This window comes from Drosophila albomicans, chromosome 2L (assembly GCF_009650485.2).
Source record: "Drosophila albomicans strain 15112-1751.03 chromosome 2L, ASM965048v2, whole genome shotgun sequence".
NCBI lineage: Eukaryota > Metazoa > Arthropoda > Insecta > Diptera > Drosophilidae > Drosophila > Drosophila albomicans.
In genome coordinates, this window is record NC_047628.2 from 22109287 (window position 1) to 22136538 (window position 27252).

The 27252-nt window shown below is 40.8% G+C and overlaps 2 protein-coding genes across 10 annotated transcripts; one reads left to right on the forward strand and one right to left on the reverse strand.

The window, feature by feature from the left end:
• Positions 1 to 16: 16 nt before the first annotated feature.
• LOC117566201 (dedicator of cytokinesis protein 9) lies at positions 17 to 27220 on the reverse strand. Of its 9 annotated transcripts, none has more exons than XR_004571969.2 (14): positions 26344 to 27220; positions 21699 to 21740; positions 11899 to 12015; positions 10446 to 10981; positions 10083 to 10386; positions 8571 to 10022; positions 8178 to 8513; positions 6513 to 7988; positions 4847 to 6454; positions 4640 to 4786; positions 1917 to 2127; positions 1565 to 1853; positions 998 to 1503; positions 17 to 746 (listed from the first exon to the last, which is right to left on the reverse strand). XR_004571969.2 is itself a non-coding variant. In XM_034245719.2 (14 exons), the coding sequence occupies exons 1-14, from the start codon at positions 26437 to 26439 to the stop codon at positions 724 to 726; spliced, it is 6867 nt and encodes a 2288-aa protein (XP_034101610.1). In that variant the 5' UTR covers positions 26440 to 27220; the 3' UTR covers positions 17 to 723. The 9 variants fall into 9 exon arrangements, 8 of the variants coding, with proteins under 8 accessions (XP_034101610.1, XP_034101618.1, XP_034101609.1 ...); XM_034245719.2 differs by having other exon boundaries at positions 1271 to 1503; positions 6513 to 7985; XM_034245727.2 differs by having other exon boundaries at positions 1385 to 1503.
• LOC127565110 (uncharacterized) lies at positions 2258 to 4381 on the forward strand. The gene is made up of 3 exons (XM_052002251.1): positions 2258 to 3823; positions 3879 to 4038; positions 4096 to 4381. Exons 1-3 carry the CDS (start codon positions 2448 to 2450, stop codon positions 4156 to 4158), a joined length of 1599 nt encoding a protein of 532 aa, XP_051858211.1. The 5' UTR covers positions 2258 to 2447; the 3' UTR covers positions 4159 to 4381.
• Positions 27221 to 27252: the final 32 nt, after the last annotated feature.

The following is a 27252-nucleotide window of genomic DNA, read 5'->3' on the forward strand; positions in this document are numbered from 1 at the left end:
AATTACCCTCTAAAAGTAATGTATATTTTTTAAACATTTATTTGATTTAAATATTCGTTATTCGATTTCACTAGAAAATGCATGTAAATATATATTCATGTATTTGTTGTATCATAGTTATGATATTTTCGTTTTTGCTTTTCTTTTTCTGAATACTTTGGTAAGTTCTGTTGCTTCTCTGTTCTGGAACTTAAGAGCTACAATTACAATTACTGGTAAGTATTAGGTAAGTTTTGTTTATCATACGAGTGTAATAATTAAATTATTAAACAGTTGAGTTTCGAAGAAGACACAAAGTTAGCAGATTTCATCTATTATTAATAATAGGGGGAGCTCGTCATTGCGATTACTAAACATTAATTATATATTTAAATATAGTTATAGTTAAATCATCTGTCAGTTTTTGTAGGCATTCTGCACACTGGAATCGTAATAATTAAATAATAATAGAAATCAAGAAATGTACAATCAGAATTAAGCTCAATCTATATATACAATTACATAGTCCTATGTAATTTAACAACAATTAAAGATTCGTTTCGTTATACAAAAATCAACAAGTGCTTGTGGCTTTTTTGTTTTGTTTATATGTTGTTGTCGAGTGTACTGGAACTTGGTCAACTGGTCAACAGGTCAGTTGGCTGTGTGTGCGTGTGTATGTGTACGAGTATGTGGGGTATGCAGTAGTATTGGTATTTGTATTTGACGGTTTGCATTTGGGCTTTAATAAACCGCAAAACCAAAACCTAAAACAGAAATGAAAAAATTTGAATTAAATAATTGAATTTGCTAAAGGAATGAATGCTTAAGCAGCTTGGCATTGGTTTAGTACATCTGGTTATTATTAATATTATTATTGTTAGCTGTTGGCTGTTTAGCTGTTAGTTAGTTATGACCAAATACACCTTGTGGTTAGTTAGTCGCGTTAGTCACTTGGATGCGCGGTTTTAAACAGTTAGATGAGAGACACGAAACTTAACGCAATTTCTCTGTTTACCTGCTGCCACAGAAACAACAACGGCAACGACAACGACAACATCAAACATCAAAGATCAAAGTTATAGCTCATACATCATACAAAAAAGGGGAACACCAAAAAACGAACAAGTTGATAATGCTACTTGAATTAGGCTTCTACTACTTGGCTTGTTATTTGAGTAATTGTAATAACCATTTTAGTAGCTGTGCGTGAGTGTTTTGTTTTGTTTTTTTCTATTGGTAACTGTGTGTGTATGTGTTTTGTTTGTTTGTGGTTGAACTTAAGCAGTACTTGAGTTATGTGATGCGCCACTGATCGCATTGAATAAAGCCATGCTATTGCGCTGGGCGGCGGCGTCGGCATCATCGCTAAGCGGTTGGAATGATTCGTCCTGCAGTAACTCACTGAGCGCTTGACAAAGTTTCTCATAGTTCTCCTTAAGCGCATGATGATACTCCTTTTGATCTGCACTGATCATGCGCTCGTTCACACGTAACGCCTTGTGACAGACGCCAATGAAATCGCTGCAAAGAGTACGTACATTATTAACAATTCACAGCAGAGCATATCGATTAGTTGATCTACCGAAATACATCCTTTAAGTCGTCGACACGATCCAGTGAAAAGTTATTGATCACCTTGGCATCAAGGAAAGCATGGGCATATGCCAAAGGACCTGCATTCACTGTAACTGCCACGCTGCCCTGCAAACGCAGCTGCAGCTTTTTTACATCCGCTGGCGGCAATATAATTTCCTCCAGCTCTGAAACCTTTGATTGCATCTCATCGATGGCCACCTCAATGGGGCTCAGCTCGATAATCTCACGGGATTTGACGGGTATGCGTTTCAGCACATAGGGAAATGAATATTGGGCTGCCAAGTGAAAGAAAAATCAAGTAAGCTGAGATCAAATTGAATACTTTATTATGAACTCACTCTTGATGACTGTCTTGCGTTTCCATTGTTCCTCTACGCTACCTCGTGCTGCGCCCGATTGGGTGAACGGTGTCTCGTACATGAACGTGTCCACGTCATGGTTCTGCTCAAATTCATTGAGTCGCTGATCGAGTTCGTCCTTGCTGAAGAACGGTATCACATGCGTCACCTGTATGTAAGCCAGTTTGGTATCGAGTTCGTCAACTTTTACCTGTAAGAAGACAACAGAATTAGTTGAATGCTACCTATGTAGATGGCGCCACTACACACCATCAAAGTTGCTTTGAGAAAAATAATATGAACGCTAGATGGCGACTCTGAGATCAACGTAGCAACTTTTGAGTTTTTTCGGATTACTTAAGCCAAATATTCTTGCTTTTCGATAAGTAAAAATACAACATAAAACAATAATTGTAAACATAATTTATATAAATCGCAAATACAAATAGTTAACCATTTGCATGCTGACAGAGTGTGCAAGCAGTTCCAAATTACGTTACCAGTTTTCTTTAATCTTTAATTCGTTTTAAAATGGATTTTAGTGGTCCAATGCATCAGCAATACCTCAAGGACTTCATACACTCACTGCAATCGGGCAGCGAGGACAGTCACAGTCTAAGCGAATCCTCGCTCAATCCAAATGCTGCAGAGTTCGTGCCCTCGTATATGAAATGCAACGAGGAGTTTGCTCCTTGCAAAGTGACTTCTTGCCCGGCAAAGAAATGCGACGAATTAACAACGTCGACGACAACGCTGGTCAAAGAAGAGGTTATCGGCGATGCCCAGCACATCACACGCCAGGAGGTCCAATGCCGCATTCAGCGACAACTATTCCATTTGATGGGTGAAATCGGCAATCTCGATATTCCCATCGAGGCCATGCATTTCAGCCTGATCCCAAATGCGCAGGGCATCAATGTGCAGTTTCTGATACCGAGTCGCAGCAGTAGGCTGCAGTTCGATGAGAAGCTGTGTCAGGCATCCGCATCCGGACTATTTGTCGAAATTGGACAACACGGGACATTGGCTAAGGCTGGGCATCCGTTAGCTATTCAATTTCTAAACGCCATGTGCGAGACTCTCAAAAGGGACAGCAAATACCCAACTCAAGCCAAGGAGCCGACGATCTGTCCCCGATGTACAGCTCTACCGAAAAAGAACAGCTACACCGAGCTGGAGATTGAGCGTCAGATCGAGGATATCAAGGCGTTTGAGCGGCTGATTAAAGATGATGGCGGTACACGCTATCAGGAAGCATTCAAGGAGCTGTGCAACAAGCTGGGACTGACAACACCTGAGGAGCAATTGCTCAATTCCGGCATTGCTGCAGCAGTTCCCGCAGAGCAGCCCAAAACCGAGGTCTGTGCCGATGAGGGTAAAATGTCGCCGAACGAGGACGAAGAGGAATCCTATGACTGGGATTCATTTACGCCGGATTTTGATCCCATGCAAATCTATAGACTGACAGCAGGTGAAGACGACACCCATATGCAGCTGAACCAAGCGCAGCAGGAACAAATCTGCTCGACCAATAACAACGATCAGCTAAATCAGCCGCCTAGCATGCCAGCCATGTCTATTACAACCACTGCCACTACCACAAACCTGTCCTCTGCCTATCCCAAACTCTACAAAGTGAGCGCTCAGCTGAAGAACTCCAATTTGCAGTCTCGCAAGACCATCTTGCACAAGGAAAAGGAGAGCAAATTACAACGCTATCGCTACAGTTCGCCAGTGCGAAATGGCTTGACCACGGCCACAATGACCAAGAAGCTTCCGGAGCCCCTTTATGTGAGCGGCAGCAGAGCCAAGACGCTACCTGCAAAAACAGGTATAGTCAAGAGCGAGCTAGCTGGTAGCCAGGTTTTCAAAACGCCTAACAAGGTGGCCAAACATCATCCGGATACGTAAGTTGAAATTCCAAAGATGAAGTGACTTAACTAATCTATTCTCATACACTAGCAAGCACAACAAGGCAGCCACCTTAGAACGTTCTTTGGCCAGCGGAACAGTGCAAACTCCCAGTCCCAAACAGACCGCAGCTACAGCTACATCTGCTCCACGAGTTGTTGTCCCACGCAGCACCCATGCCTCCCAGATGCGTCAATCGGAGGTGAAACGCGTAAGTCTATTGCAATTACTTTCGAACCATATCATATTCTCTCATTTGCTCCCCTAGCGCTTGAGTCTAATGCGCGGCGATGACAGCGACGTCCAATTCAATGAGTATCTGTTCAAATAAGTCACTTACGCTTCGTGGTTTGTTGCACACTTTCAGTTCAAAAGCATTATTGTAAACATTTATTCGAACCCACAAAAAAAAATTGTTAAAATGCAGTTTTTCTGTGAACTGAATAATGTTAAGTATGGAATCAGAAAACAGAAACGTGGTCAAGTTTTTGGGAAAATGTCTTAGAGATAATTATAACAAGCACACTTCAGTAAATAAACTTGTGATATTACAATAATTGAATTAAGCTTAAAATCTAGGAATCTTCAAATAGGTTGGTAAGTGAAGACCAAATCAAGCAAGCTGAGTGTTATGTCGATTGATTAAAAAATTCTAACATATTTTGTAATGAATCTCTTATAAGTTACGACCTTTGTCAGATTTTTGTTAGGAAAATTTTGTTAAGAAAATTATCTCAATATCCGAAAATTTTAAATAATTACAAGTAATACATATTTGAACTCTTGAAAAATTGAAAATCTTTTGCACATACCGGTGATGAATCCATAATTAGTTTAACAACATCGGCGCCAAACTTTTCCTTATACTGCTTGGCCAAGCGCTCTGAGATTTCACTAAGAGACGTCAACTTGGGCTCTTTGTAGACATACTCAATAGCGTGGTCCTCCTCGAAATACATCTACAAATAGTTTAGGTCAATAAATTTGAAGCACATATACAGACTTAAAAGTAATCTTACCATGCCATAGAACACAACTCGATAGAAGCGACCCAGCATTCGCTTCCCAGAGCGATTGACCTCGACGATCTTGTTGTAGGCTTGCGTGAGATGCTCGTAACAGTGAGCCAACTCGATGAAGCTGCGGGCACGCTCATAGATGGGCAGTATGAGCTTGTAGAGCTCACCGAGGCACTCAAAACGTTCAGCTCGATCGAGAAAATCGGCGCATTGCTTCAGCTGTTCCAACAGCATTTGCTCTGTGTACTGCGAATCCTGTGCACCTGCATCCAGTTTCAGGCCCTGCTCATCCAGTGGAATATTGCGCGAAATCTTGCCAAATGCTGTTGAGGACCAGCTCAAGGTGCAGCCACCTCGCAGACGGAGATACTCGCACATCAGCGCTGCAATATGCAGATGACAGCATGCGGCCTCCGAGAGATTCCCATTTTGTTCGTGATTCCGTGCCATGGTGACTAGCCAAGTGTGTCGCAGCTCTGGCGTCGAAGCATATGAATTGGCCAGCGAGTACTGCAACTCCAAGAGTCGCTCTGGATCCATGTGATGTGCCTGCATCTGTGCAGTGGCCATGAGCACTGTGCGTACCCTCCTCGTCAGATCCTTCACCTCCAGGGGGAATCCTGTGCCCTTCATTGCCTTGTCACTGTTCGCATAACTGTTGATGATTGACAAACTCTCCTGGAAGCGTGCATTGTTCAGGCCAATTACATTGCCAATCATCTGCGATACCGAGATGATCACTTGAAGGTGCACCCGAGTCAACGCCTTCCTGCCGCTAAATTCAAAGTTGCTGCGCATCAGCAAATAAAGCACGGCACAAGATTCATGGCGTATGTCCACCAGCCGACTGTCGCAGGCCTTCAGTAGCTCATAGACCATCTGGCCACATAGCATGGCATTGCCCTTAAACAGCGCCATCGAGTAGTTGTTAATGAAAGCGCGCAACGCAGCAAAGACGTGCTTCGACAGTCGCTCTGACTGTCCCAGTTGCAGGAAGCGCAGATAGACACGCGCCAGCTTTGGAAGCACCAAACTATCTGCCAGCAGTTGGCGAAATTGCAGCACATAGAGACCCAGACAGTCGAGTATGATCATGCCAACCTCTGTGGCCAAATTGGACTCGTACAGCGCCTGCTGTGACCTCGCACACAAGTCCATGTCCTCAAGCAGATGCTCACGCGTCTGTGTGAGTGTGCCCGTGCCATTACTTGCTTCCGGGTTGCCATTCTCCAGTACTGGCGGAGCCGTGCGTGCGGGCAACGTGTGCGCCTTGTTAGGACGTGTCGTGCGTCCATCTGTGGGCAAAGTCACATTCTTCTTGCCCACGTAACGGAATTGCAGCAAACACAAGTCCAAAATGGACAGAAATTGAAAGGTTTCTGTCTCATTGCAGTTCTGCCACCATCCAATCATTTGATCTTGCGACAAATGCTTCACAATAAAGAGGAAACCCAGCAGCAAATCCTTGCTTTCCGCCGCGCTGAACTTGTCGCATCTGGCGAGGATTTGGGCATGCGTGACGCTCACCGATCGATTGTGTCCGTTGCGCAGTGCAACATCTGTGTCGCCATTGGTGTAGGCGCCAATGGTAGTCGTGTCCTGCGAGTGCTGTAAGCGAAATACAGGCAATTAGTTGATGTAAAGCTAGGTTAAGTGCACAACTTACGCCCGAGTCGGAGTTGGAGTTGAGCGAGAGATTCGAGACGCCATTGCTGATGGCTGATCCCGCAATGGCAGCCAGATAATTGTGCTCCTTAATGTGCATCGAAGTGCGGCAAGGACTTGGTTGATCAATGTGAAGTGTCAATCGGTTTTTCGATCGCGGCGTCGACGTCAGCGAGCCAAACGTAGATGAGTCCTTGCTAAACACATAGCTACTGGAGCAGCTCAAACGTTTCGTATACGACGCAGAGTCCGCATAGACGTGGCCATTAGGTGTGCAGGCTCCAGACTCTGCCAAGTCATCGATGCGCTGCAAATTATCCATGACAATGCCCAGCCACGGCACATAGAGCAATGCAATGCGCGAGAGTTGTCCACGCTGCTGATAACGTGCATCCAGCTCGTGTTTGGCCAGTAGATCCTTGAAGATTGCAAGCGCATGGCGGCGAACATGTCCCACCTCGTTGAGACTGCTCTTCAGTTCCTGCAACAGCAATCCGGAAAGAAAGTGCTGTCGGCAAAACTGCTCTGAGAGCGTGAAATGTTGCAGCAACTCGGGCGGACGGTTTTTGGGATTCAGCACAAATGGCAGATTGAGGGGCACATAGTGTTCGTGCTGGCAAATCTCCTGCAGAAAATTAAACTTGTACTCGTGCAGCACACGAGCATTGCCAGGCGTAAACTGTTCCATATAGAACCGAATCAGTTTAAAGACAAATCCACGATCCATATAGCTGAGGCACTGACGCACAAATCGTGCAAGCGATCGATTTAATTGTTGCGTCTCCTCCCCCAGATCCTCGTAGCGTGTCACTATGTACGGCACCAAGACTTTGATCAACTGCTCTACGCGATCTGAATACTCCTTGGGAAAGCGTTCGTTGCGCAGCATACGTATACGCCCCGTGGCCAGCAGATGTTGAGCCATGCTCTTCACAATCAAATCAAAGAAGATCGAAGAGTAGCGCATGAACTTATTGACTACCAAAAAGTCTGTATTGCTCGGATTCAGCAAGTTGGGCAGATGGCGACACAGTTCGCCATGCACAGTGCGCATTCGCGCAGTCTGTTGACTGTAGTAAGGCGCATGGAACACATACTTTACATATGCTGATAGTAGATCGGTGCGATTCGCCTCATCGCTGATCAGATGGATGATGTTTGTGAGCAGTCGTATGACATTCTGACCAATCTCCTCGGACTGCGTGTGCACAAGCAACGTGAACAGTTCGTTGAGCAGCGTGGGCAAGAAATTGATCAGTGATCGCATATCGATGGCATGTGCTGCCTTCAGTATTTTGCAGGTTTCCATTTCCGCAGGTAAAGCGCCAGTCTTGCCACCCTCCAGCAGACGCTCGCAGTGCGCAAAGAAATTGTGCAGATGCTGATCCGAGGTGAGCACCGTAGAGTCGAGACGAAGACCGACGCTGTAGACCGGTCGCTGGTTGTCGATCCACTGAATGTCGGGGCCGCAGTTCTGCTGAGAAATTGAAAGGGTTTGTAGGCAGCCAGGAGGGAGGTGGTGTGACGGAGGCGGATGCGAATGCATTGTATGGAGTGCATGGTGAGAAAAGAGAGCGGATGTGGTTTTTTTGGTTAGGCAAGCAGGGTACGCATGAGTCGATGAGCAGCGATCATAGCAACGGCAACGACAACAACAGCAACTTACCCCTTTGCCCAATCCCAGTGGCTGTATGGATAGATAACCCACAGGCAGTGTGGCAGCGACAGGCAGCAGCTTCTCCTCCAGACAGATGCGATGCTTCTGCAGCAACGGCAGCCAGGCGTAACCAATGGGGGTCTCGAACGAAGCGTGTGCATCGCGTTTCTTGCTCAGATTGCACGAGACATGGTAGAAGGAGAAGAGCAAGTGATGCTCGGGGAAGAGTCCGAGTGGCAGACGCAGCTTTATCTCCTCGTACCAAGTGGGCGTGACATTGTGATGCAGCACGGGACAGGCTAGCTGTGACACCAGCAGATCCTGTCCAGGTCTGCCATAGATGCACTGCAAGAAGAAAGCATATTATTAATTGAAGAGCTGACTGAAGTGACGCTCTCTTACCTTCAGTGGTTTGCTGTACTCGCCATCACCATCGCGCAACTCCACAACGACTGTGATGTTGCGTGCTCGCGAGAAGATCTTCTGGCTGTCAAACTGTAGGCTCAGAGGATAGACATACAGATGATTGCAGAAGTTTGTGTACGGAAACGCATCACGTTCGTGCTGGCTCTGAAATTCGTTTAGCTCGAGCGTTAGCGACTGCTTTGCAGCGGGACTAAAGCTGGACAACGGAGCCAGCGACTTGCTGAGTCCACAGGGCGGCGTCTGATCTAGCAGCTGCAGCTCCAAGCTCATTCTACCCGGTATAATAGTCAACTTGCTTAGCTTCTCTGGCTTGCGATAGTCGGCCAGCAGACGCAACAATTCTTCGTCGCGTAGTTTCACCGGCTCCTGGCGATAGATTGTATTAAAGTCGAACTCTCGCTGTGACTCCACGTCCAGCTCGTGGCTGTAGGCTTTGAACAGTGGTCGCGCAGCCCAGGCAAAGGGCTGACGATAATGGCCAATGTGCTGGGCACAACTCTTGGCCGCCTTGTGCGTTTTCTGGCCTTGCTTAGCATCACCGCGGGCGCCTTTCACATAAGGCTCTGCGGCCTGCTGAATGCTGCACTGCAGCACCTTCTCAATGCGCAACACCAGATAGATTTCTGCATGCGGCGCCGTCACCGAGAGCACACACTGTCTCAGCTGCTGGAACTGCTGGCGCGGGCATCGCAACAGCTCCGACGAGACGCCATCGAAGAGAGAGTGCGCCGCTTGTGCCGCATGGCTGGCATCGTTCTCACCACGCCGAGGCACCCCGCAACCCGAAACAGAGGCGGGCACTGGAGTGTTGGGTAGTAACTGGAAAGCTGTCGCTTCATTTACATTGAAGTAGAAGTTCTCGCTGAGCTTCCGCCCTGCTTTGGCATCGTACAGTGACAAACTGGTGATGTATGGTTCCACCTGGCACAACTGATCTCCTCCAGTACCTTCTGGTTGGCACTGCAGCTTGAAGCTGAGCCTGTGACAACGCAGCAGCAGACGCATGCCAAAGTGCTCGCGATACTGATCCGTGTTGTCGGCCACAGCAGCCTTGTTGACACTCGGATAGCTGGCAAAGAGACGACGCCGCTGCTCACGACGCGCTAACGCTATGGAGTGATCAGTTTCACGACCATACTTCATTAGCTGCGGATGCAGCGATTGATCTAGTCCCTTGAGTGTGCCAAACGTGGGTGGCTCCATGGCTGGCGGTTGTAGTTGTGGACTGGGTGTGGGCGTGGCATTGCCAGAGGGTTGACGCTCCAGCGAGGCATTGCGCTTTTCCTCTTGCGCCTTGTTCTGCGCCAACACCGAAGACAGCTTGCTCAGCCAGTCCTTAAAGTCCTGCTCGTTCTCTGCAGCCAATGTGAATGATTTGTGGCCAGCCGTCATGCGCAACTCAAAACAGAAGCGTCCTCGCTTGGGATTCTAAAAAAGAAGCATGAGTTAGTTGGAGTTGCTGGCGAGGATTGCAAGTTGCACACTTACCTGCACCACTTCGGTGCAAAAGTCCATGACAATGGTGGCCTTGGCTTCGCCCTGCTTCTCGTCCTTGTGCAGTTCCAGCATATAGGTGCCGTCGATCTCCTGCCGCAGATAGCAGTAGCGACGCTTGAAGGATTTGTTACCAATGTTGGCAAACATTCGATCCGAGGCGGAGTCGGGTCCCTTTAGCAGATAGCCCTGCTTGGTGATTGTGTCCGCTTGGGAGCGCGTCATCTGCTCATCAATGCGATCCTGATCCGCATCGATTTCATAGACTTCCTCCACGAGTTCCTCGCCAGGTGAAGTGCTAAAAAAAGAGCAAGAGAGTTAAAGAGAAATGTATGCTGATATCTTATTTTTTCTCACCTGGGCAGATCGTGGCAGTTTCCACCATATGCGCTGTATTTATAGTGTATTAGATGATTTTTGGCACGATACGTGTAAAGCGCTTGCCGTGTGAAGCGTGTGCACTCTGCTCTTGTGCCTGGCGCACTTCCATCTGTGACATCTTCGCAAGGCGCATGCCTCTCCTCCTCCTCTTCATCCGCATACTCATCTACTTCTTCAGGCTGCGCAAGATGCGAACGCAGTGTGGTCGATGACAGCGCCGATTCAAAGGATTCATGCGATAATTTCTCCTGTCGACTCGTCGAGCCGTTGGAGCACTGTGAACTCTTGCGCGACAACTGTCCGTTGCCATTGGATAGACTTGTGTTGCTGCTGTGGCCATTCTGGTGGCTGCCATTCGACTGCAGACTGCCCTGGCGACTCACCTGGCTGTGACCATTACTTGCCAGCGCCATGGAGCCATGCAGTGGACACACAATCGCCTCGTTGGGCGGCTCAAAGCGATCTGCCACAGACTTGGCATTGCTGCGCTGCTTGCGCGGCATAATGATCTCCTGCAATGGAAGAACAAGGCAAATTTGTTTATATGAATAAGGTGTAGGTGGAAAGTATCATTATAAATAGATGAATTGCTTATTCAACACGAAACACTGCGTTTATATGGTTATACTCCGTTGCTAATAATGCTAAGAGCATTTGCATAATGTATTTGAATACATTGAAAAATGAAAACATTACCATTAAGAAAATACTGTATATAAACTGACTTTCCTTATAATTTTTGTATTTATATTTTTGCCAGAATTGTGTACAGATTTGATACAAGACAAATATCAGCGATGTGAACAACTTAGAGTATCTATCTTATCTTAATCATATATGTATGTAAATGAATAGTGAAATTGTTATACTTGTAGATAACCAAGCTTAATGACAAACGGAATGCAAATCACCCTATTATGCATCTTTTTTAATGGATTTTATATTTTTATGGGCAAAGCCAATAACTTAAAGGAAACTAAACAAATTATTAAAATAAATTTCGCCAATTAATTACTTTTATTTCATAACATTGTGAGTTTAGATATCGTCTATTGCTTATGTAAATTGCTTATGTTAATAAAGTAATAGTTTAGATAATAGCAATTAATTTGCATGAATTTGAATCAACTTTTATTGCCTTTTAGAAAACATAGTTATACCAATTAAATAACTATAAACACCGATTTCTATAGCTGTGACACCTTTCAAGTCACAATGTTTGTGTGCTCAACAATTGGAGTGAAGAGCAACATCCATTGTGGGGGATTAAGGTTGTTCACTCGATTGTCACACATCGCATGCATTAAAATTCTAAGCGAATCGTTTCAAAAGTAAAAGTTTTTAACAGAACTGCATAAATTATTCCTGTTGCTTTCGTTGAACTTAAAAAGACGAGTATTTGAGTTGATTTTCTGGTATTCAAACTTACCGAGACATCGTCAGCTGGATAGATAAGTAGCTCCCGCTGGGGATCATTCTGTATAAGCGTTTTATTTTTGGCTATAAAGGCTTCGAAATCAATGGGCTCCACAACTGCGGGTTTGCTCTGTAAAGAGAAAAAAGAACAGGGAGACATGATATGTATTTTAGTTAGATATTTGCTAATTTATGTATGCCACTTGTAAAAGCAAAGCGCAGTTATTAATAGACTCCCCTCGAGCTAATGGTTGAATCCCCCTTTGCAGCAAGAATTTATTGAATCTAGCCACGCCATAAATTTATGGCTACTTTTCGTTTACTCTCTCTCTATCCCCCTCTGCTTCTCTCTGATCAGACCTTGACCGCATTACACAGCGGATATCGACGTATGTTGGCTGCTTTTTGTAATGATATGTTCCATGTTCCAGCGTGGGCAAGACCACAACACAACACACCACACCACGCCAATAGATGGTACTGCCATAAACAAATCGATTTTGTTTAACCATTTGGCATTTTGCAATGCCGATTTTTGTTTAGTTTTTGTTTTTGATTCAGATTCAGATTCACATTTTGGATAAACGATGACACAATGCAGGCCTCACCCAAGACTCCACCACTCAAGAAGTGAGTTGTAGGCGGCTGGCTGCAAGGTGTCCCCAGGCAAAGCCCAACCCTTTGCGGTCTGTGGTGACATGGCGCCATCGGGCCGAAAGGTTAAAGTGTCATTTCCGGCTGGGTGTCGCTATCAGAGTGTTGTCATTCGATGGCGAAACCTGAGCTTGAAGTGGGTTTGGCACAGCGTGTGATAACTGCGCAGATGTGCAGCCATAAAAGAAAGGATTGTCGAGAATGTCCATAAAACGGATGAGGTCAACAGACAACGATTGTCTTAGGTCTGCTATCAGACTTCATTTTATTAATAGAAAAATGAAAACTGGGACAATCGCTTATTACAGATTTATTTATAGAAATGTTCATCAAGTATTTAATCAATCTACTCAGCTTATCTCTGCTGCTGTAATTCTCATAATTAGTGAAATCTGTGTATGTTTTTATAATTAATCTCATCAATATTGAAGATGATAAACAGAAGCCGCAGTTTGCATAAAATTTGTCGAAATTTGCATATTATAATTTTGCTGAACTTTCAACGCAATTCTTCAACTCGGTTTCGGTTACGTGTTTCTTCCGTCTAACCCTGTCCTTTGTTAACCTTCACTAATGCTATCAAGTTGCTTATACACAGTACAACCTGTGGTTTCAATTCATTAGGTTCGATGCACTTGTCTCGCCTGTCACATGTGGAAAGCATTTAGCTGGTAGGCCCAAAGTTTCTCTTCTACCTCACGAGTGTTTGTCAGTTTTTTTCTCTCTTCACGCATTGCATGCAAATTGCCCACGACAAGTCGCGTCGTCACTTGCGTAATTAATTCCCCTTCAAGTCCCCTCAACGCCCTCGCAGCTTGAATTTTGAGCCGACGGCAACAAGTGCATCGCGAATTACGCAAAGCAATTACCAAATCAATTGCATGGCCAAACAACTACAACAATAAATACAGTTAGTTTGCAAGACAAATTATTTTAAGCTCTAGAAGATACCCTGTATTAATATGAAAAGTTTAATTAATAACCTTGGCATCAAACTTTAACTTTTTATTTTAATAAATATTAGTTTACCTCGAACTTTAAACATGAATAATACATTACTCTAAAATATATATAGTAATAAAACTTAAACAACTATTACTCAACATTGCATACTTCTTATTTTTTCAGCAGAAATATTCAGAAAGTAATGAATTGCTTTCAGAGTTGAAAGCTGTCACATTACCATGTAAAGTGTGCGTACTTCTGAGAACAGGGTATTGAAAATACATTTTACTGGGCGTTGTCAAAATGCCAGCGACAAGCCAAGAAACTTGTTTCAATCAGTCAATATCAGTGGGCAAACTATCCATCCATCTTTCTATCTTTCGCTTGCGATCTGCAGCCGAGAGAGCCCAACACGCAAATTTACTGTAAAATGCGAAACTGGCAGGCAATGAAAGCATCGAGCAGCGGGCAACGGCCAACCACAGTCTAAACCACAATATCAACAGCAGCAACAACGAAGTGGTCCAGCTGTGTGGCTAGGCGTGAAACCTGAGCAAAAGGCATCATTATCATCATCATCTTCAACAGAAAAAGCAGTCTGAGCTATCATCTACCGCTGGGTTGAGGCGCCACCGCGAAACGTGATGTTTTTATGCCTACTTCTCGCTAGACGCTTGGCCATGCAATTCCAGTGCAGCCAAGTGGCATGTAGCATGTGGCATGCTACTTGCTACTTGTCGCTGCCTATGCTTAATGTACTTACAATATACATACAATGGCAATGACCGAGCCATTAAGTGCGAGAGGGGTAGCCCATTGATTTTGATAGGGCTAGTCAAGCTTCAGCCCTGGCCCTGCATGAACAGACAATGTCACTTGAGAAGCAGTCAGTTCGTCAGTCAGCATTCCCTTCCATCATTTAAATTGCAACAATGCAGTCTGCTTTTCATATATGAAAATATCTTGGGTCGTGGGGTGCGATGCGGGGATAAATTGCTTTTTGTTTTCTATTTCGCTTTGAAGTGCATTGGAAACCATTGAAGTGGCCGTCTGCCTCATTCCTATTTTGAATATCAATCCCTCCTCCTCCTTCTCCATCATGCTCCCTTCTGCATGTGATTTGCATTATGAGTCTATGGAAAAGTTTTGACTAAATTTAGCTTGCCCCACTCTGCATAAGTATTTGTATTTGTATGCTGCTGTCTGTCGAACTTTTGACCCACACTAAAAAACCACCGAGCACCAAAAATGCTTTTTGTAGCATTTCCTTATATCGTAAGATCATCATGCCATCGTTTCGTTTTGTTTTTCTATTTAGATTCCAATAAGTTCCAGTTCGCTGCTGGCCACCAAATGCGTTTTTTTTTTTAGAGATGCCATTGGCTTTTTGCACTAACCAATTGACCCGCAATAAAACCACAAAGTGGATTTTTACCACTTTCAAGAGCTTTTTCGATTTGCAAAGTTTTCTATAGTTTTAATGGATATTTCTGATTGCTTTGAATGCTTTTAAATGGTAGTAAAAAATAGAGCAAATTTCAATGAACACAGATATTTTGGCACTAAAATAAACTACACTTAAAGTACAATATCTGTTATTTCACATTACATTAAAGATATCATTCTATTTGAAGAACTTTGAATTTGTTTTGTTAAGCTTGCAACCCATTTAACAACAATCGCAGAGTCTAGACTGAGTCAGTCGCTGATTAGCAGCTAAATTCACATGTCTGTGTCCGACATTTATATACATATATACTATATCTTATTGTTACCCTTGCAAATTCCATAATATTATGCATGCGCCCTATCGCCATTTCCTTTTGCTGTTCTCATTCATATTCTCATGATGTTTTAATATATTTTTTTTATATTTAAATGCCCAGAGAACGAATTTGGAATTTGCATTGTGAACTTGAGCCATAAAAAGGGGCGCAGAATGTTGACAAAAAGAAGAAAAAAAAGAACAAATGAAAAAATGCATTGCCATGGGACTTATGTGGGGATATTATTATACATTTATAAGGTTGGAGTTTCGAGTTTATCAGTCGCTGACATTGAGGCCGGTTTTCCAAGTGACGCAGCGGAAAAAGCCACCACAAAAGGTCCGGGAGTTTTTATTTTGTAATGTTTTTGGTCATCGCGAGTGCGAGTTTTGGTTCAATGAACCCGAAACTTTGGACCAACAAATGTGTTAGCGTAACTGAAAACATCATGTTAACTGGGCTGTAACAGGAGGCAGCATTGAAGTGCAGCTCATAAATGTGACAACAAGTCAGCAGTTTATGGTCGGTCTGGCAATCGACAGACATGACATGCCTTTACTATATTTGTGTAGACCATTTGATATCATAATCAAAAGGCGGACAGACAGTCGAATTCCATTGGGAGGGCAGCATTTTGAAAATCTCTCGCATTAGTTATAATAACTTTGACAATCGGCCAATCGGACAATGACAACTTTCTAAGCTGTCCGCATGACAATTCTATTCAGCAAGAGCTTTATTTTTACTTTTTTGATCATGGCGAAAAATTTCACCCATTTCTCGGGTCGCTTGGGTCTTGATCGTGGACTCGAAATAAATCTCAATCTAATACAAATTGCTCAAAGAAATTTACAAATTTAAATACGCGATTCGGATAAATGAGGAAGTTTATCATTAGGCGTTCAATTCATAAGACTCAGCGACAGTTTAGTTTAGTGGCATTCATTAGATGACAGTTTTTGTTGTTGTTGTTCATTTGTTTACATCCACAATGCGATGTGCGACATTCATTTAAATCATTTCAGATAATGTCAATACCGACATACATATTCCTCTATTATAATGCATTAATCGCATCACATTGCATAAGTCGTAAAGTGGGTAAAAGTGCCGCAAAGACTTTCATTCGATTGCGTCATTCTCATTTGTTTGTAATATGTTTATAATGCTATCTAACAAGATGTTGCATCGAGTGCAGAGTGAGCGTGATTCTTCAAAAATGGGCATTGAACCAATCTATTTAAATCAAATTGAATTGAAAGTTTGAAATAAAAAGAAACCTATAAAAAGATACAAAGTCAATGCATAACTAATCAATTTCATGCACTGATATTTGCGAAAAGTTAAAATAATCGAGTGAGAGACAGTTGGGAAAGCGAATTGGGATTAGTCTAGTCTCGAATATAACAATTAACAATCTATAAATAAAATTGAAGACTATTGGGTATATCAATGTCTTCATTTATGCTTTGAAGTAAGATAAATAAAAAACATTTTATACCCCTTATCAAAGCTTTAACATATTTCATGAGAAGTATGTTTGTTTTTTCGAAAAAGATTAAAATCTCAACAGATATGTTTTTGTGAATAAAGTTCCTCTAGTTTGCAGTCTCCAGTCTGCCGGGGAATGTAGCCCTAAAGATCAGCTAGCGGCGCTTAAGCGGCTTTTGGGTTCTTGAAACTTGTTTTCGGGTCGCCGAAATGGCAACTCGACAACTCGAGTGGTTTATGTTGGTTTATGGTGGGTGTGTCGGCAACAACTAAGACGATTGCAAAAGTTCAAGCTGCAGCTTAAGAGGTTTATTCAACCCGACTCCAACTCCAACACCAACTCTCGACTGACACTGCCGCCTTTCGACAATTGAGCAATTAATGAGTGAGAGAGCGAGCGAGAGACACATTTACTTTTGGCCATCTTGTGCGTTAATTAACGCTTATTTCATAGTCGTAAGCAAAAAGAAAAGCGGCTTTTGGTGTCTTGGCCATAATTAGCCGGACAGGCGCTGACAGGTTCTTTGGTCAGTCAGTTGTCTTTAACATTGTTTATACAATTGAAAGTGCTAAGTACTTTTTAGAAAGTCGCTGCAATAAGTCTATGTACACACACACACATACGTACGCAATTTAGCTGCTGCACTGAAACTGTCAACTTTCCCAAACGGCGATCATTTAATTGAAGACGGGAGCAATTATATGCCGAAGATTGTTGTAGACCAAACACACTGAAGACGTCGCAATATTCTTTGACAATGTTTTTTTCTTTTTTGCTCATAGACCACTTTTTGCTACTTGAAATACATACTTTGCTTTTCTTTTACTTTCTTCCAAACGGTTTAACAAGCATTTCTGGTCTTTAAGAATTGAAAAACTATACCATGTTATACTATATGTAATTAACTTCTACACTTGTTGTCGCGTGGGAATTTTTTTGTCCTCCTCTTTCGACTGCTTATTGCACTTGCTTTTCATGCCTATTTTTTATGCCTCTTTTACTTTGAAGTTGTCCCCAAGGTTGACCCCCGCTCTGAGCTTGCAATTGTTGTTGCCTCTGCTGCTGTTGTTGTCGTTGATACGATGTTTATTGTTGAGCAACTGCTGCCTTTGGGCTAAAAAGCGTTTGAGGCAACTTGGCAACATTTATCGAGTCAGTGGTTGGGGCAGGAAAGCGGCAAGTACTAGATAAACACTCGAGTCAAGTGAAGCAGTTGACCTTGAAAGGTTAGTTTACCGGGCCAACTACCAACTTTATTATGCATTTGGTCTTCACATTAATAATAGTTTATTAATGAACCGTTTATAATCCTATGTAATATGCTCTACTAAATATTAATGAACTGAAGTATGAATAATATATATTTAGAATGTAAATTATAGCTGTCAGTATTTTAGAATGGTAACTTTCAATTATAGATATTTATTAATCTAGCTACATATGTAGATTTATTTATTAGTATATTAAGCATTTTTAATGAGCTATAAGTATATATAAAAGAGCAAAATTTAGTATCAATTAAATACCTATCTCGTAGATAAGTTAATTCTGAGTAGCAAACTAGTTAAAGTTAGGAAATTGTTTTACTTGGCATTGCAATGCAAGTATTCGCAGAAAAAATATTCGCAGAACTAATACCAATCACCAATTACAGTATTTTTTATTTAAGTATCTGTTTCTATCATTTCATTTATAGCATTTTTTATTTGACCATCTGCATACTTAGACTTTGTTTATTAGATTTCTTGGCGCTACTTTCACAGACGAAATGCATTAAAGAAATCATTGCACTCTGTCTCAGCAGTCAGTCTGCCACGCCCCCTAATACCCATCTATAAAATGCATTCCACATTTACCCATTTATCCTCCTCGCTTCTCTCCAGACCTCTGCGGCCCTTTCTCTTTGCACATCTCACACTTGAAACTACTTGTTATTTGTTAGACTCTGTGACTTTTGTGAGTTGACAGTTCGTTGATGTTGTTGTTGTTGTTGTTGATTGTTGACAACTGCCGCTGACTGCAATTGTTTTTGTAGTTGCTTGTTTATTTGCACTTTGCTCTATTGCATAATAAACAAACAAGCTGCTGTCGACTGACACACAACGGCAACTTCTCCTCCTCTGTCATCAATGGAGCTTCACTTCAATTTAACTTTGTCTCATTTAACTTCCCCAGTTGCTGTCTCTCTCTCTCTCTTTGTCTCTCTCGCTCTTTGCGACTTCTTTTCCTATATTGTTCACATCTGTCATTAAAAATGCGCATCACTAAATTAAAATGCAACTTTTCTCATCTGCACAACAATCATATTTTTTTTCTCCTTTTTTTTTTTTGCTAACAACATTTCCCAATTGGCCAAATGTCATTCACTTGCAAACAGAGGGCGTCTGCTGCCTACGAAATGTGTGAGCAAGCTATTAGCAGCTGCCTTATAGATTCCTATGTAAAGTATCTAGATACAATGTATCTCGTATCTGTTGACACATGTCGTTGTATCTGCAAGTAAGTTTCGCAAATACTCTCTGTACTGTTATTAGAATCGCCATCGTTTGTTGTCTGTACAGTTCTGTTATGTTCTGTGTTTGGATTTGTGTTTGTCTCTCCAGTTGACACATTTACTAAAAGCGGCAACAAAAATAGTTAACTCGCTTCCGTGCAGAACTCCAACACAATACCAGCTTTGTTTTGAAGTTTGAATATTCACATTCGCATTCGCATTCAGCTTTGTCTCTCTCTCTCTCTCTCTCTAACTCTGTCTATCTATTTGTGTGTAAATGGGTAAAAAGGGTATGTGGACACACAATCACAATGCAACATGTCAGCGACCTTTACTTGTCTGATTTATCACAGAATCTTCTCAAAAACATCTCCATGTCTGTGTGTGTTTGTGTAGAAAGTTGAAAGCCCTACTGTCCCAAATCAAACAGACACGAACTGAACAGAACTAAAGTTATTCAGCGATAGCATCAGCTTAAAGTTGAATAAAAATTACTTTTATTATGAAAGAATTGTTAAATATTGTAGAATTTCTTTAATATTTATTTAGCTTGCCTTAATTAAAGTTTATATTCTTCAGAAATATAATATTTACAGAAGCATATTTGTTTATTGTAAGCAAAGTTGTGATTTATGTCCACAATGTTTTGTTACAATGTTTATTTATTGAAGCAAACTTTGTTGGACTTTTAATGGTAAATAATATTCAATAATTTTGCCATAACTGCATTTAATTATTGCTCTTACTTTCTTCACTTCGTTTTCACTTCCAATAAATCCTATAGAAGTCCAACTTTTTGCTAAATCTCCACCTAAGTTTTAACTGAAAAAAAGCGAACTCAGTTTGTCTTTGGAAAGGGCCTTCGAAACCTTCCCCAACAATTCGACAGTTAAGCTGTAAAATATTAGCACCTTTCACCTATTCGAACTACTTGTATAGAGTTTCTCTTTCTTGTAGATAGTTTTTTACAGCTTTACAACTCTTTACATCTGGCAGTCAGTGTTTTATCAACAACTATGCGTTGCGGTTTTTAACACCTTTCGCAAATTCACATGCTATCAGTTGGTTAAATGAAATAGATCTTAGTCCAACTCGTTTGTTTATCAGGCACTTCAATTCGCAATTTGCACACAATTTATCAGTGCAGAAAATCCAAGGCAAGCTCATAAATTAAGATGCCATTAATTTGTATAAAGCTCGGCAAGCGCGTCGAATTCGCAGAAATGTTTTTATTATGGGTCAAATGATGTGCCCGAAAAGCAACCGCAGACGAGGCGTGGGTGCATGTCTAATACCCTGTAAAATATGTACGAAAGAATTGCTTCAACTTGCCAAAAGTATAATACTCAATGAAGCAAACCCTTGCCACATTTCGCTTGCCACGAGGTATTAATAAATTGTTTACGTAGAACATTCGCTTTTGTGTGAAAATGCGCACAGAAATTCCCAAAATAAAACCAAGACAAATGCAAACTGTATATGTATGTGTGTGTGTGTGAAGAATGTTTTTTGTGTGCTTTGTGCGCACAAATCATAATAGAAAATTTCATTTGTTTATTTTGGTTTTTATTTTGTATTTTCTGTTGTACTTTGGTTTGCCGACAATTGTGTCAATTCCGGCAAAAATATATAATCAACAATTTATTTTAATAGCATCAATTGTGTGCAACAGTTTTTGCCGCTAAGCGAAGCGAAGGTCTCGCCTCTCCATATCGGACAATTTTGCACTCTAAGTGGAGCATGCAGCGACCCTGAGTCAAGATGAACAACAGAGCAACAGAAACAGAAACAGAACCAGAACCATAAAATTGATTGCACCTGCAGTTTTCACGCGTTCTCCTCTCTACACTTTCCCCTTCTCCCTTTCCTCTTCTGTGCTGGCAAATAGAAAAGCTAAACAAAAAATCGGAAAAAAACTCGACTCATTCTCTCGACGGATGAACAAGTTTCGATGGGTTTTCCAGTTTTTCCCGGTTGGAAATCATATTCAATGTCAATATTAGCACGTCTATCTCTGTCGCTGTCTCAAACATATCTCGTTGTGGCGCTGAATTACGAGTAAATTTAGATAGAGATGCATCGCATAATGCATGGCAAACTCATCATCAAGACGCTATTTAATGGTTTCAAGTATGGAAAGTCGAGTCGAGAAAATGCGTTTTTCCATGGCAGCTGCTGCAATGCGTGGAAAGTGCTTAAAACTTATGACGCTTCAGATTATTATCTGCGGGCACATAAAATTGCTTGTAAATGATGCATGACATGACCAAATTAATCATTTACAAAACAACGCAAAAAGGAAACCGAAATCAACTTGAGGCAAAATCTGAAGGTCATGTCAGAGAATCAATAAAACACGAAACGATTTAGGTTACAGGGTATGCATGAAATATGTATGTATGTATGTATGTGTGGGTGGCAAGTGTGTTTTTCCTTTTTGGGTTTTACGTATTTTGCTTTACCAAAATCGAGAGACTGCGCTGATAGCTTCCAGGGCAGTGTATCTAAAATGACAGAGAATAAGAGTTAAGAGAACGAGAATGAGAATGAGAGCTGTTTGGTTAGTGGCAATAACAATTGCTGTGAACTGTGATGATTATACATATATGTACATATATACACATGATGAGTATAATAGATAGAACACGTATCAAATAGGCAAAACACATGGATACAATACTTAGTTGAGTGTTGTATGAATCAGGTAAACAAATCGGGCTACATTTGTAGCGCTCATTAAAGCGCAAACACACACATAAATGTAGAAAAAAAGCAAATAAAAATAATAGAAACAAATCGTGGAAAGTTCAGAGGCGATGCTTCCGCCAGGGCAAACTACGTCGAGCAAGCAGAAAACAAACAATAAAGAATACAACATATTGAAGGCAGGCAAATGCAGACATGAATCTGACAAGTATAACGACTGCAAAATGCGCTGTAATAGAAAATAAGATATGTTCCAGAGTAAGAATAAATGTAGCATAAATATTGAATATTTTATTAAATAAATTGCTACAACTAAATGTTTCTCAAAGGAAATGCTTTGTACCTGACAACTTTCATCTGTAAATCTCTTTCATTTTATAAGCCAAAGCTCCCCTTCATTAACTTTAAACAGGGTATATGAATAGACAGTCCCCCCTAGCAGTTGAGCCGTGACAAAAGCGCTCGACACGTGAAGCGTCACTTTCGAAAACAATAAGACAAACTGGGATAATACCGACCGAGAAAGAACAATTAAATAGAGGAAGCACTAAACCAAACGCATGCTCAGCATAATTTGCTAAAGTTAGTCTAGCCAACGAAATGGGAAATGTATAATATAATGGCAAATTATTAATAAAACAAATGCCGACAAACATAATTTGTATCTTTTATATATACCGAGTGTTAATGGAATACATATACGTATTCACATATATATTTATGTAGAATTATTCAAATACTCGTTTAGCACTCAAGTGGCACTCGAAATGAAGCTGCTCAGTTTGGGTTCGGGTTTGCTTTATTTATTTATTTATCTACCGCGAAATTCGTTTGGGCATGCTAATTTGTTGTTGTTGTTGTTGTTGTTCGGGTTGCTCTTTTTTTTATTATTGTACATTTATGGAACCGCTTATAATGCATGTTTCATTTTGGCTCAACATAATTGAAAGCTGACGTCATGCCAAAAGGTGAATGAGTGTTTCTGTTTTGTCATAAATCAAAGTTGAAAATATGTGTATCAAAAATTGTAAAAAATGCTTTTAGAATCTCAATCTGTTTGAGAACTCGCTAAGCGAAAAGACAAAAACAATTGTTCCGCAAACTTTTTACTTAAAATGCCTTTTGATAAATTGAAATATGCATTTTTAAATTGCAAAGTCGTGCAACCAGCTGCTTTGAATGCCATTAGAATATTTTATATATTTCAAGTTCCCAACTTAACAAATAAGATTCTCGAGTCGAGTTTCACTTCTCAGTAGTTTCATATTGCACTTGTTATGCTTGATAAGTGTGTTTAAAAATATGTACACATGTTAACAATAAGCAAGAAACTGCAAGTATTTTAATGGAAAACATCCATTAAAACTGTGCACACATAAGCGTAGGGAAAATAACTTTTTACATCTTGAGGGGGAAGAACTGCTACGAAAAGTTTACAAAGATATATATTCGAAATGATTAAATGAACTTTTAGTAGAGCAACGCAGTTTTTATATACAGAAAATGAAGATTAAGATGTAACAAATGATAAACAAGTGTTCTACCAGAAATGTAATTAATATGATTTATAAACAAGCTAGAGGGTTTAGAATTTCATATGATAAATTAAATTACTTATAGTATGTATTTCAAATACAAATAAAAACAAGTAAGAAAGCTACAGTCGAGTGTAGTCGACTGTGAGATACCCGCTACCCATTTTGAATAAAAGCAATATATTTTGCGGTAATATTCTCAAAATATACCAAATATACTGCAAAAATACTAAAAAATATACCAAATGGTATATGTGGTATATCGATATAGTACCGCATTCAAAATATACCATAGACGGCTCAATATACCAGATTGTCAGCCAAAGCAACTAAGACCCCTAGTAAGTATGCGAATATAACAAATGCTGTCGAAAAAAAATTATAGCTCTATCTCTTATAGTCTCTGAGATCTAAGTGTTCATACGGACGGACGGACAGATAGACAGACGGACATGGATCGTCTCGGCTGTTGACGCTGATCATCTGATCAGAATATATATACTTTATAGGGTCGGATATGTCTCCTTCTACCTGTTACATACATTTCCTGTCGGCACAAAACTATATAACTATAGTAGTTATAATTATATATTTATAATTCATTACTATATAATAATAATAAGTTCGCTTTAGGATATTCTTTTAATACTTCAATCCGATCAGTTGCCAGACATCAACATCAAAATAAACTGACAACTTCCTCTTGCGATTATCTCTTTATCAATTCCTGGGGTCAAAGGTTGAGTTATGAGTAATTCACACATTGGAATTCAACCTTAACTCTTATCTATACTAAGCTGACAGCCTAGCACTTTTCAGTTATTACAACAGACACGATTGCCTAATAAACTCAGCAAGCAAATATTCAATAAATAAACAAATTGTGGCTTCAAGTACTTCCGTCTATGGCAACGCCCTTTGCAATTGATACAGCTCCAAATGTGTGCCCCAAAAAGAGCCAATGAACTGAGCTGTCTTCTAACTAGAGTGACCCCAAAATGCGCAGTGGGTGTCAATATACGAGACTCGTATTTAATTAATACAATCAGCTGCAGCTCAAATTGGGCAAGAAGCTGACACAGCTGAACGGGGAGTTGTTGATAACAAGACAACTGTTCATTTGGCCATAATAAAGTGAAATTTTGGCCAGCAACGAGCTCCATAAGCAGCTCGCTGTTACCCTATTATTATTCTGTTTTCATTTTTGATTATGGCCTGATTGATTGTTCGTCGACATTTACGGCTAACTAAGCACGTTTGTGGCAAGCACTCTCACTTGCCGCATTATTGCCCGCTAATTGAATTAGATATCGGGAGAGAAACAAAGAGCAGGAGGGAGATGCCACCTACGCTATGGATCGCTGGAAGCACACTCTACTATTGACATTGAAGCGCGTCTAATGTTGCCCCATAATTTGATTTCGTGTATTCTGCGGGCCAAGTAATGTAATTAGTGGAACAGTTAGCAAACGACACGTGGAGAATGCAGCGTTCAGCTCAGATGAAGTCACGCCCCAGACCACAAGATACGCTATACACATACATGTATGTATATTTGCTTTTATGTTATGTACTCTATGTACTCGGACTTTCATCTATTGATATTTGAGATTGAACAACAATAAGAGACGTTAATTATACCCTGCAGCTGCATAGAAAAAAAGGTATAATGAAACTGAGCAAATGCATGTGACGGCCAATAATAATATGAATTATCTATCAGCTCGTAACGACGAACACTATACTTCAGATATTTCTTTATCAGATGTCATTTAGCTCCCAAGTTTATAAAGTTTTTTGTGGGAATAGAAATTAATAAATTACATGTATTGTATATTTTTCAAATTTCCATTTTTACAAAACAAAATATTGAATGAAATTTATTTAATCTTACTTTAAAATACTAATCTAATAAATTTTAGTCAATTTATACATATGTACTTGGAATTCACTTTTTTTTCAGATTATTTTTTCTAATTTGATACTGAAAAAATGATTTCTTAGTTTCCAGAATATTTTTCTAAGATAATAATAAATTGAAATCTTGTTTTATTTTTCAGTATTTAAATAGTTCTGTAATATTAGCTCACTTCATTAATTTAAATTAATGATTCCTCAACTCCCCTCGTATTCTACACGCAGGTGTGTCTGTAGCAAACACACGTTTATTATCTTTTCAAAACATGAATGTAAACAAATGTGGATGCTGCGGTATTTCAAATCTCACGGCCTTGGATCTGTTAGCCTCCTATATGATTATCATCAAAGCGCGTTGAGAGAAACAAGCAAAACAACAACAACCACAGCTATATTGAGAGAAAAGAAAGAACAACTGAGTAAACTAGTGTTGACAAGTCGAAAAGTCGAGTCGAGTTCTCGCTCGCTCTAGTTGTTTGTTTTTGTTTTTGTTCTTGTTACTTATGCAACATTACAATTTGGTCGAGGCGGCCGACGACGTCATAAAATTATAATTAAAAATGTGCTAAAAGATTTGTTTAGACGCGAGAGTAAAAATATTATTATACTACAAACATTCTGGATGTTTGCCAGAGAAAAGCATAGAAATGAAAAGATAATAATTGCAACACCAAATGCGAAGAAGGAGAACGAGAATGGAATGTGAGTGTGTGTGTGTGAAAAGTATATGTTCATTGAATTTACTATTGCTCCCACGCAAAGCAACAACAAAAACCAGAAACGCACACACACATGCACTTGGGACACACCCAGCAGCAGAAACAAAAACAAAAAAAACTCCAATGTCACCATACAAAACACAGAATCGAAAAAGAGTCAAAGCAAATACGAAAAGAATCAAATGCAAAATGCAAATGCAATAGCAACAACAGCAGAGCACATAACTTACCAAAACCGCGCTCTCACGCACCACCTGAGAGACGCTCTCTCTCAGCTGTGCTGCCATGCCCGGCTTATTCAAGCCACGCGTGAATTTGCGTTCCATTCTCAATTTCCTTAGCGTTCACAGTTAATGTTGTCGTTGTTTTTGTTGTTACTACCACGCAGGGGTTAAGCGATGCATGGAGAAAAAGTTGTTGTTGTTGTTGTTATTCCTGTTGTTATTGCTGTTCTGCTTGCTCTTATAGCTGTCACAGTGTGCAAAAAACCGGCGACACACACACATTCATGCGTGTAGATACGCACCAACACAGGCAAGCTGGATGCGCTGCCGTGTTTTTCTGCTGGATGACTAATTCGTTATCCTGATGACTGCGCTGCCAGTTCTTTGATGCTGTCCAGTTTTGTTTTTTTTTATAATTTGTATTTAGGTGGCTACAAACATTCAACCTTAAAGCACCTTCAAAGGACACAGAGCACAATTCTCTTTCGTGTTATACACAAAACTGGACCACACACACGCCTACGAACACACACTTTTAGGGCATTGAAGCACACACACATACATACGCGTACGCGTCAGGCATCAAGCGCATATGAAATTCTTTATTTGATGAAAAATTCCTGGGCTTTTTTGATGAGCTTCGCAAACATCCAACGGTTTATAAACAATGCGTTTTAATTACTTTTATTTAATTGCAGCTGTTTTGTGAAGTTTGCAAACAGCTTGGGCGTTTTTTTCGGTAGCTCTAAATGTTATTCACTTTTGCTTTTGATATTTCTTTGCGTGGTCGGCAGCGCTGCGCGTGTTTTTATTGTATTAAACGATTGGTAAAACGCTGAATTAATATTATTTTCCGTCCGTCACACGAACCGCACAGCACGAAAGTGAAAGAGCGAATGTTTGCAGCAGCAGAGC

Excerpts from the sequence above, each read along its gene's own strand:
- LOC127565110 (XM_052002251.1), top strand. The coding sequence starts at position 2,448 with ATGGATTTTAGTGGTCCAATGCATCAGCAATACCTCAAGGACTTCATA. Across the intron at positions 3,824-3,878 it reads GCCAAACATCATCCGGATAC|CAAGCACAACAAGGCAGCCA; the intron begins GTAAGTTGAAAT and ends CTCATACACTAG. Across the intron at positions 4,039-4,095 it reads GTCAATCGGAGGTGAAACGC|CGCTTGAGTCTAATGCGCGG; the intron begins GTAAGTCTATTG and ends TTGCTCCCCTAG.
- LOC117566201 (XM_034245718.2), bottom strand. The coding sequence starts at position 26,439 with ATGGAACGCAAATTCACGCGTGGCTTGAATAAGCCGGGCATGGCAGCA. Across the intron at positions 6,455-6,512 it reads ACTCCAACTCCGACTCGGGC|CACTCGCAGGACACGACTAC; the intron begins GTAAGTTGTGCA and ends TTTCGCTTACAG. Across the intron at positions 2,128-4,639 it reads TAATTATGGATTCATCACCG|GTAAAAGTTGACGAACTCGA; the intron begins GTATGTGCAAAA and ends GTCTTCTTACAG.